The sequence below is a fragment of the Pisolithus orientalis genome (genome assembly GCF_024613125.1).
Source record: "Pisolithus orientalis strain OTSU chromosome Unknown F5J12scaffold_30, whole genome shotgun sequence".
NCBI classification, from domain to species: Eukaryota; Fungi; Basidiomycota; class Agaricomycetes; order Boletales; family Pisolithaceae; genus Pisolithus; species Pisolithus orientalis.
Window position 1 is genome coordinate 369180 of NW_026260811.1, and position 11218 is coordinate 380397.

The 11218-nt window shown below is 45.9% G+C and overlaps 3 protein-coding genes across 3 annotated transcripts; 2 read left to right on the forward strand and 1 right to left on the reverse strand.

Moving 5' to 3' along the window:
- Positions 1 to 1126: 1126 nt before the first annotated feature.
- F5J12DRAFT_928852 (uncharacterized protein) lies at positions 1127 to 4435 on the reverse strand (the record flags this gene model as incomplete). Its single annotated transcript, XM_051749464.1, has 10 exons — positions 4367 to 4435; positions 4220 to 4315; positions 3708 to 4020; positions 3382 to 3658; positions 3193 to 3320; positions 3009 to 3096; positions 2935 to 2963; positions 2464 to 2811; positions 1578 to 2418; positions 1127 to 1518 (listed from the first exon to the last, which is right to left on the reverse strand). The coding sequence occupies exons 3-10, from the start codon at positions 3990 to 3992 to the stop codon at positions 1127 to 1129; spliced, it is 2388 nt and encodes a 795-aa protein (XP_051597348.1). The 5' UTR covers positions 3993 to 4020; positions 4220 to 4315; positions 4367 to 4435.
- Positions 4436 to 4679: 244 nt separating this feature from the next.
- On the forward strand, positions 4680 to 4988 carry F5J12DRAFT_895493 (uncharacterized protein; the record flags this gene model as incomplete). The annotated part of the gene is made up of 1 exon (XM_051747837.1): positions 4680 to 4988. One exon carries the CDS (start codon positions 4680 to 4682, stop codon positions 4986 to 4988), a length of 309 nt encoding a protein of 102 aa, XP_051597349.1.
- Positions 4989 to 6290: 1302 nt separating this feature from the next.
- Positions 6291 to 6965, forward strand: F5J12DRAFT_849480 (uncharacterized protein). The gene is made up of 4 exons (XM_051746465.1): positions 6291 to 6323; positions 6348 to 6616; positions 6647 to 6747; positions 6799 to 6965. Exons 2-4 carry the CDS (start codon positions 6497 to 6499, stop codon positions 6875 to 6877), a joined length of 300 nt encoding a protein of 99 aa, XP_051597350.1. The 5' UTR covers positions 6291 to 6323; positions 6348 to 6496; the 3' UTR covers positions 6878 to 6965.
- The last annotated feature ends 4253 nt before the right edge of the window (positions 6966 to 11218 follow it).

Here is an 11218-nt window from a genome sequence, read left to right on the forward strand (position 1 = left end):
ACCCTGTCCACTTTTGGATGTACTATATTGGCATCAGATCAGTGCTGCCTCTCTGTCATCCTGCCTTGGCCTAGAAGCAATCTCTTCAAGATGTGACATGCACAGCCTCCCCCTAATGTGATTCCAGTGCACTTTCCCAGTTCCTGACATTACTTGACTCATACTTTGATGTTCTGACTGTCTCTGACTCACCTATTGCCAATACTTACCAATCTTTTGATTTTGCTTACTGATTCTTTGCCTTTTGGCTTGCTAATCCTTGCCAATGCTTTCCAAGACAATTACCCATCGCTTACATTCCTTACTCATCAGTTACCAATCACTTACCAAGTGTTTGTACCTTGTTTTCCAAGGGCAACACCCCTGTACTGTATATAAATCACTGTACTTAGATAGCAAAAAAAAAAAGAGAAGAAGACATCAGAGAGCCCCTCTTGCTCGCATTTTATCATCACTCAGTAATTCATTCAGCAGCTTTGATAGTTGAGACTTTATTGAGGGTCTAACTATTGTCTACTTTGCTTATCCTTGTCTATCATCAATATACTTCACTCCAGGCCCTCCCTGAGCTCAGTGCAGCTTAGAACATCAAATTAAGTTGCCATCCATCCTTCTGTAGGCTGACAGCAGTCTACCCTATCACTTTCTATCACATTCTTGCTCCCTCTTCATCAGGAGCACCCCCAGCCCTCAGCACTTGTCCTTGAGTGTTGTGGCTTGCAAAAACCCACCCAGGTCAAAGGTTCTACCATCTAGGTAACACATAGGCACACCACCACTTGCTCTTTTTGTCTTTTGTGTTGGTTTTGGTTGGTTTTCACCACTGAACCACACTTTGACTCACAGCAGTTAATGGTTTTGATTCTCTGCAACCCTGCTTAGTTAACCCCCATACACCAGTCATCAGCAAAATGCTGAAATGAATGCTTAGCAAGCAAGACCTTGACAGGTAACAGAATGTTATGTTCACTCAAATGACAACTGCTGATTGGCTGGTTAGTTTGCCATTCAGTGATGTTCATGATGCATCTTATCTTTGAAGTACTTCGGAATATTGTATCTAATTAGCCTATCTGTGACTCTGCTGGGCACTGAAAAAATTGTCTCTTGATTTTGATAGCCTACACTAGATCTGTACTGATCTATATTCATACAATGTATCAAAAGCTTCCTTGTCAGTATAGTAGTTGAGGTAGAAGTGTTGGTACACCTCCTGTGATGTTGCCAGTGTCACTGTGTGGTCTACTTCCTTCCCAAATGCAGGCACTAGGTCTGCTGAATGACAAACTTCAGTTGAAGGAAGAATAAAGCCAACACAGCAAGCCAATGTTGGACATAAAGAGGGGGAGTATACCCTCTCAAGCATCCACAAGCATGTGTCTAGTTGACTTTCTGGTGTTGTGATGATATGGAATGGCTGAACATAAAGGAGAGGCTGAGCTAAAAAGGGGGGAGGCAGCTCTTGAGAGTGGTGGGAGTGGGCCATCTGAAATACTACTTGTACTTGTGCAACATGATCTGTATGAATAAATAGAATAGTGTGTTAGTCATACAGCAACATGCATTGAACAACTTACAACCAGGATTGCATTGACTCTGCCCATTGACATTCAGAAGGATGGCATCACAGTTGCTGAGGGGGAAGCTGGTTGATGGAGGCTGAGCTTGAACCACTTGACTAGGCATGATGGTTGAAGGCTGGGATACTGAGTACTGTTGAATATGGAATTTATGCCAGACCATAATTTCATTGAATGACTGAAAGATTGAGTGGGATGTTGAACCTCCTGTGCACTGCAAAATGTATTCCTCGAGCCTAGTGGTGAAGTCAGGAAGCATGTAAATATCTCCAATATCAACAATCCTGAGTTTTGTGCAGTCAGGAGTGATTGTGATGGACAGTGCAGTTGTGGCACTGCTGGAGCTAATACCATCTGTAAAAATATTGTGAATGGGCCAAGGAGAGTTAAAATGGTATTGTTTGCCAGGGGCAACATGGGAGACCCATGCCGAAGTAGGATCTGCTGAACAGAGAAGATCTTCTTCATCACTGGCAGCATTGACCAAGGGTTCATTGTATTTGTGAAGTAGGAGGTACACATCCAAGAGGCGCATATGCTCCTTGTGGTCGAGAGGGTGGATGATCTGTTTGGTGAAATTGGGCTGCTTGTTCATCCAAGTGAATGGAGTCTTGCAATGGGTAATGAGCAGGCACTCTGAGACATCAGCACTATACTGTATCAAACTGCCACTCCTTCTAATAGCATCTGCAAAGCTTAACAAAAGCTCCAGCTTAGGGATGTTAAAGTTTTCTTTCCCTGAGTGACTGCCAGCAGTGATGATGGCATGTTTTGTTGAATGAAACTCTAAGAGTGATGCTTCCATGCTTCTAATTGATGATTCTGTGTGAAGTGGCCTCTGAGCAAGATAGAAAAAATTGATGAGTGCACAGACAGGTCAAACCATCATGGAAGGGGCAGCACCAGCAATCATAGGGACAATAGTACATTGGATGTCACAATAACCACAGCCTGTCATCTGGCTCCCATGTGATACACCAGCAGTGAAGTGGTGCACCCCAACACATTTGTGGTGGACCTTGTAGTGGGTGTCAAGTTCATCACTCCCAACCACCTCCTTGCACCACTTTAACACATGATTGAAGAAAAGCTTGTGGACTGTGTGGAGAATTTCAGGGATGAGGAAACAGCAAACATTGCTATTTTTCCAGTCCTGCCAAAATGGAAGATGTACCCCAAGGAGATGATTAGCCTTCGCCAACTTTTGGAAGGCATCAAGGTCCCAAGGTTTCTTTTGACAACTGATGGTGTGGATGAGGTCAAGTGTGTAGGCTTTCATGCAGAAGGGCTGACAAGTTGAGTCTCTAAATTTGTTGAGAGTTGCCAGAGTGACTGGGGATGCATTTCTACTTACAGTGGCAATCAGCTGTTGCTCTGGCAGGTCTGCAGTCCATGCAACCAAAGGTGTGTAACAACATCAGACATCACCAAATGGATCAGCCATGAACTCTCTGCAATTGGCAGCATGCTTCAGCTTCTCTGTGATGATGTCAACACATTTGTGCCAGAGCCAGGACTGCAAGATCATCTGGTAATCTGAATGAACCTTGAATTTGACAACAGGCACAAAAGCCACACATCACCAGGCATGTGCTGTGGCCTTCATACAGACATTGGCATCAATATTGGCAATCATGAGGAAAAGTGGGTGCATCTCAAGCCCACCCATGTACCTTGTAACAGGTGTCTTGTCTGAAGCAGCAATAACAGGAACAAGGGTCATGCCATCAGGGAGAGTGTCTGTAATTAATATTAGCAACTAGAAGATTCAGTGAAGAATAAGAATGATTGACCTGGATACATGTTGCCTCCTGTGCTGTGAACCATTCCCTGTATTCCTCCTCTCCATTTCTCTGTATGCAAAGCAGGTTGAAAGTCATATTCTGGGCAAAAATTGGGTTTCCGAAAAGGCTCTCTACAACCTCTAGTCCATCACAATAAATAAGATCGATCTTCTTCCCTGTGTTGTAGCCACCAACCTTGAGTTGCATTACTTGCCACCCTGGCCCTGATGGCAGGGTGTCCATCCAGTCAAGGAGCTGGCACACTGATGTGAATGATGGTTTTTGACCATCCAGCTGTATTGGAATTTATAATATGAACATTCCAAGCTGTATCAGAACTCACCCAATCCAGTTTGAGGAAAGTATTGATCTGAGCCTGCATGAGGTTCTCAGAAAGAAATTTGCCCAGTCTCCATTCCACATGACTTTGGAAAGGCCAGTGGATATTTGTTTCCTGATTCTTCTGATATTGATCATCTTGAATTCGTTCAAGTGTGTTCTTCAACCAACCATATATCCAACCTGACTTCTCATGGTACTGGGCAGTGCGATCCCCAGACTCTGTCAATGAGTGAAGAGCAGGGGGTAATGGATAGGTATGTTTCCAGTGTTGAGGAGGTTCCATCATTAGCTTTGTGAAGTACAGCACTCCTGAGCTGTTCAGTGCCCAGCCAAATTTTTCTAAGTCTTTTGAACTCCACTTCCTTGCTTTCACCCACCAACAGTGTGCATACTCACATCTTAGGCTGAATGCATATACAGCTATGTCTTGCCCCCTTACCCCTCCTCCAAGTTCTCCACAAACCCATCAATATGAATATCACAAGGGATCTCCCTCCCAAGTTCCTCCCTCACCTCCTCAGAGCCTCAGCACTGAGGAAGTGCAGATGCCACTTTGACTTCACAACAAGAGTTACCCAGGGGACAATCTTTCTGTGTTCATCCCTCCTGCTGCTCATAATCTGTCAGCTCATGTTAAGCATTCTCATGCCAAGTTCACACCTTACAGCAAGCCCAGTGCTATTGAGCTCCACTTTGCCAAGAAGTCACTTGGATGACAATCAGTTAGTGATATCACCTTGGAAGATGCACAAGTGGTAAAATCTCTCATATACCTGTACATGCACTATATGTTCTTACAAATATTATTCAGGGAAGAACACTTTTTGTCCATGGATTGATGGGGTTGTCTGAGAGAGCCTTCCAAAAGGCTTTGGCAATGAAGGAGGCTGACTGAGAATTGAGGTGACTCCATGCTCTTACTACTGCTTTGGAGATCAAGGCTATCAACTGCCAGAGAGATTTCCTCCTTGCAATGCAAGAAGAAGAGACTCAGTTCCTTCAGTCAACTAAAGATCTCCAGTTTTTCAAGGATATCATGGAGCATCACTCAGTCAGTCAATTGGAAGAGGAGGAAGAGTACCACATTGGGGCTTATGGACAGGATTTAACACTGATTGCATTGGAGGATGAATGCCTCAACCAGATGGAGGAAGTCACAGGTAAACTCAAAGACAACAAAGTGCTTGACTCCAAGGATAATCTGATGGCCTTCTTGGCCACTTCCATTAATGTTGATGAAAGTGACACAGATGTGAGTGAAGAAGACAAAAGTGAAAATTGATCATGATAATTTCGGTAAGCCTCTATTCTTCTTTGCATCATCACAACTCCAACCACCATGCCAGCCTCAGTGGCTATTTGTTCTTTTTTCTTTCTTTTCTTTAGTCAATTAGCATGATCATTCCACATTGTGTAATGAAACTCTCCATGCTTTCCCTGTATACAAATTTGTATTTGATTGATGCCCAATATATGTGATAAGATACACACATGTAAGCCACGATGTCTCCTGGACAAGGATGTGTTGTGTTTTCAACCACCATGAGCTTGCAGGCAAAAAGCAAAAAAGCAAAGGTGAGCAAATCTGTGCACTCAGAAAAAGATGCTAACACTTTGGTTTCTTACAGATGAGGCCAAAGTACCCTGCTTCATCTGGTTTGAACCCAGCAGGAAACCCAGTGGCAAGCCAGCTGAACATTGCAGATGAGCAATGATTGACCAGCAACTGCAGTCTCAAGCAAACTCTCTTTAATATCAGTACCCCGATGACCATGATCAAGGTCTCCTAACTACCACAGACACCAGACATGAACACCCTCATCCCCCAATCTCCAATCCTGCCAATGCTAGCTATGGTGCTGCACTGCCACTCCCCTTTGATCCTGCCAATGCTAGCTACAGCACTGTGCCACCAGTCCCTTTCAATCTCACCAATGCTAGCTACAGCACTGTGCCACCAGTCCCCTTCAATCCTGCCAACACTAGCTACAGCACTGCACCACCAATTCCCATGGATCTTGGACATCTGATGGGTTCAACGGCATATCTGTATTTGCCCCCAAATTTCAATTATGCACCATCAGCCCTTGTCACAAGGCAGCTAAACCACTTATCATCCAGAATCTTTCTGTATTCCCCTCAAACACAATGCATTGGGCACATTGAAAGGCCCCTTTGAGGTGGAGAGGAAGTATCCAACCAGTGTTTTGTTGTCACTGGGAAATCCGTTATTTGAGTAAGTACTAGGAATTGTAGCAAATGTATGTAAGCAACTCTAACACATTTTACAGCAAGTCAGTCAAACAACATGGAGTATTGCACAAGGCTCCACCTCAGCTTCACTGCCCACAGTACATCCAACACCAGACACTAGCAGCTCAGCCACTATTGACCCAGGACTTCAAGCAGCTGACATCAGCACAGCTGTGCATTTCAACCTGAAGAGGCACCTTTTTATTACAAACCTCCTGCCCAAGAAATCTGAATTATCTGCAATGATTACACAGGCATTGCAGGAAACTGTGTTAGGCCACACCAGAGGTAAGCCTGCAAACATTGCTGTTGACAATCTGACAGCTGCTGCAGGCAACTGGTTAAGAACCAACATAATGAGCAAGACAAACAAGTTGAAGGAGGTCATGACAAACATACACTCTGACTTCAGGAGTGCTGCACACATCCTGGTGTTACCACTCTATGGCCTCATGGTTCCAGTACAAAGGCACAGTGAAGAGGTGCAGCTACACAAAGACTGGATCCTGTACCTCCTCAAAGATTTCATGTGGCTAGATGAACCTAAAATGGTACAAATCCTTTCTCCATTTGATGTGTGTACTCAATCATCTTAAGTGTGCAGCCAGTGACAGCATCACTGTAGCTCCCTTTGGCCACCCTGCACTTGTACAACTTGTCCTCAATCTCCTGTGGGGAGAGAAGTAGTATTGTAGGTTTGTCAACACTGAGCAAAGGGACCTCAAAGTGGTGATTGCCCTCACAAGCATGGCCTTGCAACTGGCACTCAGAGGATATTCCAGCAGAATGTTTTTGGCACTTGAATTCAGTCTCAAGGACAATCATGCTATACATTGAAGTATAACCTGTTGTATTATGAACTTGCAGGGAACTGAACTTCTGGACTACACCATGTTGGTGGATGATTTGATTGCATGAGGAAAGGAGATGATAGGAGCTCCTTAACATCTTATCACATCTTTGATAGTGTCAGATAATGTCATGTACCAATCAGACAAGCAATAGCATATCCGATACATCACCATGTTGTGTGATAATCTAATGAAGAGCAAAGAACATCACTTTACATCACAACTTAGACAGTGCTTGTACTACTTGCTAAATGGGGGCTCTAAGAGTCTCTTAGACCTTGCTTACATTTGCAGATGGTGTTTCCTGGCCAAATTTATTCCTCTGCCTGACGGGGTTATGGAATCGATAGTAATACACGGCACAAGTAGTCGCCGGGGTCACCCAGTGCATACCAGTCGCGAACTTGTAGTGGGTGCTCCACCCTGACAGAGGTAGTTAATGACTTCCGTGGTGTAGGGTACAGTCCCCACAGAGCGCCCAATTGTCGCCTTACTAATTTTACCGACCGCTGCGCCAGCATCGCGCTGCAATTCAACACTCTTCAGGTGATCGCTGTGACGATTCGCCTATCCCCAGGTAGCACGGAGTAGTGGATTAAAACAGTGAATTCTCCCACGCTGACTCGGTCTCTCTTTACCCCATTGGGGTCTTACAAGAAAGCCACCAGTCCCGCATATCTGCGTTGTGTTCGTGGAATATTGAACGTTAAGATTATCAGTTGGACGCATGCACCACCTGAGCGCCTGACTGAATAGTAGGATTGGTCGTCTTTTTACACACTCTGATTCTCACGGATTATGGATTCCAGCGGATTGGGCACCTGTCACTCTTTGTCTACTGTTCCATTGGATGGTCACGCTGGGCAGCTCTTGTGTACGCAAATTAATTTATCTTCAAGTCCAGGTAGAAGAAGCCCGGTGGCTTGCAGGCCCCACTCGAAGGTGAGACCCTGTCTTTTGCGATGCATTTCAACAGGTTCAAGGTCACAGACGCTCCTAGTCCATGCTAGCCTGGTGGTTGATAGAGCTCCCGCCGATCTCGTATCTTGGCAAGTTGGAGGTGGCATAAGCTGCTCATGCAGCTGCGCAGCCGATCACGGGGGGCGGTGCCTATGCTCGTGCTACGTTTTTTCCCGGAACCCCGCCGAACGGCTGTAAATGACGAACACCGTAACTGCCCCTTTAAAAAAGAAGGGCGTTGTGTAGATGGAGTCCTCAATCCACTGCAAGAGCAGAGGAGACGAGTATTCCAAATCCTTCGACAATGGCCGACACCAATCCTTTTGACCCCGAGGGTCTCGAGCATAACAACGGTTCTCAATCCACTGCAAGCGCAGAGGAGACGAGTATTTCAAATCCTCCAACAGTGCCCGACGAAACCAATCTTCCTGACCCCGAAGGGCATGGGCACCACGATAATCCGGCTGTCTTGTGTGTTATCCCTCGTCAATCGGCTCGCCATGCCCCGATGCCATGAAATGTAGCGCACTCGCTAATGCTTTGCATCATCCAACTCCGCCTGTAAATGCTGCGCCAATGGATGAGGTGAGTTTTTGCGTGGCGGCTGATGCACCCGTAAACTTCCCCTCTCTCTCTCTCTTTTTTTTTTAGCAGATTATTCTGCCAGCACTGGTGCTGGACGCAAGTGGCGACGAAATTCGTGAATCTTTTGGGGTGGAAAGAAGGTATCCACTCAAGTTATCACATCCCTTAGCAGAAACTGGATTGATATCGGTACTTTGAGATGGATTCTCTGTCTTTGTTGTTTTCGCTCGTGATCCTGTAATGAGTTTTGCATGTGTAAGATCGTTGTTGAATATTCACTGGCTTCGCGTCGAGCTACCCGGCGAAGGTTTCAGCGTTTAATTACTTCGTGAACCATCAAAGGACTGTGACTGAACGTGACTCAGCGTGTTGCTCGTTTGCTGGCCACCTGCGTCGTGTCTTCACTACCGGTTCTACAAACACTCTCACTCTCGCGATTCGAGTCCTACTTGGGGCCTGTCCTGGTTCCATGGTCTTTGGTCGTGCTGTGCACCATCGGGCGTGAACATTATGATAAGGTTGATTCAGAGTGGTGAAGTATCGGCCAACTTTGTTCGTTTAGAAAACTCCTTGGGTACTCCTGTCTTTTCTTAGTATGGACAGCTGATAGAAGCTTGTTATAGATCTCATGGTGAGGTTCATCCCGGTTCGTCATTCATCAGCTTCTATGCACAACGATCCGCATGTTTTTGATGTGTTACCAGACTGCTGGTTGCCAACAGTCTGTCTGCTCTAATCTGCTTTGGTCATCAAGACTCGTTGGCCATCTTTGCGGACTTGATGCTTTTCTTGGATCGACATCATATGTTTTTTTTGGGTCTTACCAACCGACGTGCAATATGTCCTCGAGGAAACCACATTGCGTTGTACGCTTTGCCACCATGGATCTGATCCTGAAAGATCTAGCACACTCCTACCACCATCTTCTGGAAATTGGTACTACTTTCACATTCATTTGTCTGCTTCTGATAGGTCATATGAATTAGATCTCTTACCCTCTGATCACCATGAAGTGAGGATGTCGAGAGGGTAGGCGTATCAATTGTTGCTCGGGATCCATGTGTTGTTCCAATCCGAGAGCAGGTTTGCATCCGATCCTCTGCCTTCACGTTAGAGATGTGATAATAATTACAGGTTGAAAACTAAATTGCTTCCAGAAGAACATTATCTCCACCCAGCACTCGTTTCCGATCGTTTTCTCAGAGAGCGTCTGAGTACATTCAATTGAAACCCTAGGCGTTTCCCGGTGGAAGCATTCGTTGCCCATACAGATTGCATTGTTAAGTGGTGGCGAATTTAAGCTCCTAGACAGGGCCGGCAAATGGTTTGTGTTTTCGTTCCCTTGGGGTTATCAAGGCGCTACCCAGGGATGGCCACGAGTTAGACTGCGTTCAGACCCGGTGACACTAGAGTGTGTGGCGAAGTTGACTGGTCTACATGGTTGGAAAGCATGGCGGCCGTTTGCTATGCCTTGCGTCTCACAGGGAGAATGTGTAGGTAAGTGTGATTATGAAACGTTAAAGTTAAAGCGTTTTCTATCGATCTCCCAGTGCAACGGTTCTGATGTGCGCACCCGGCTGTGCTCCGTATGCAGCGTGGCCAACGTTTCAGGCTAAGGGGTATGGCTTGTGATAACCTGCCCTGCATGACGCCACGCTTGCCAACACTGCACGGCGGAGCTGAAAAAGAATCACTAATTGTTCTCCGTCTCACTTCAGTTGAAAAACTATTTCACAAGAAAATATGCTCGACCGAGCATTGATCGATGATCAATCACCGGTGGCCAGTTCACAGAGTGGCCTTTTTCTTCTTCTTCCATCTGTATATTATCTCAACATAACGGAAATTGGTGGTTATTATCCTGTCTAGCAACGATTTGGAGAACTTCGATGGTGTAGGGTTTAGTTTCTGCTCTGCCATGACAGCTGACCAAATATTCCAGCGCACCAGTCAACGGATACCAATTTTACCGATTCTTCTGCCGGTATCGCCGTGCAATGCGGAACTAATATAGGACCTTTGGCCGCTACGATCGGTGCGCGCCTAGTAGCCCGGTGAACGTTTCATGCCGATTAAAGGGGGAAAATCGAAATATGGGAAGGTTGTATATCAGTCCCCGCAGAACTCGCTCTTAACCACAAAAGGACACTCAGTAAATTGTCCTCAAACTGCTCCATTCCAGTGTCGAGTGAATCAAGGTAAAGTTTAGGTGAAGACCAATGTCCGATCCTACCACATGTCGACATAGCATCTCTAAGCGTGCAACGCAGTGTGAGTGAGTACTTCTGTAGGCCCCACACAGCCTTGTTTGGGAGGTGGAATCAGTCCAAACTAGGACCCGCGGGGAACATTGTATACTACATACATATACAGCACAAACTCGTTGCGTTTCGTGTTTCCGTGACCCTGCCTGCAGGGTCTCGGAGGTAATAAACCAACTTCAGGCCGCAATAAGAGCATTCGCGTAAACACTTGTATGAACCTGGCAGTAAGTAGGGAGCGGATGCAAAAGCCGTCCGTTGGAGTCGTTGTTCTGCGGTGCAGGCTTCTGGTCGAGATACAGGGCGACTGGAGACACGATCAGCCAGGAAGAGAACTGGGCTGGGTCGGAGAGAACTCCTTATTGCACATATGGTACAAACGTGACCTACACCATCCGTCCTGCGGCTTCGGAGCACGAAAGGTGATGCATGACTTGGCTCACCAATCACCCGTTTTGCCAGTCTACATTCCATATTTCACAGCCAAATCACAGCAAGATTGATGATCAGGAGTGGTTTTGCCATTCATCATTCCAAAGCACTACGCCAGGGTATCGTGGCGCCACGTCTGCTCCTACAGGAGTTTCAGTGACGTTGTTAAA

Coding starts and splice junctions, on each gene's coding strand:
- F5J12DRAFT_849480 (XM_051746465.1), top strand. CDS start 6,497: ATGAACCTAAAATGGTACAAATCCTTTCTCCATTTGATGTGTGTACTC. Junction 6,617..6,646: donor ACCCTGCACTTGTACAACTT/GTCCTCAATCTC, acceptor GGAGAGAAGTAG/TATTGTAGGTTTGTCAACAC. Junction 6,748..6,798: donor AGAGGATATTCCAGCAGAAT/GTTTTTGGCACT, acceptor TATACATTGAAG/TATAACCTGTTGTATTATGA.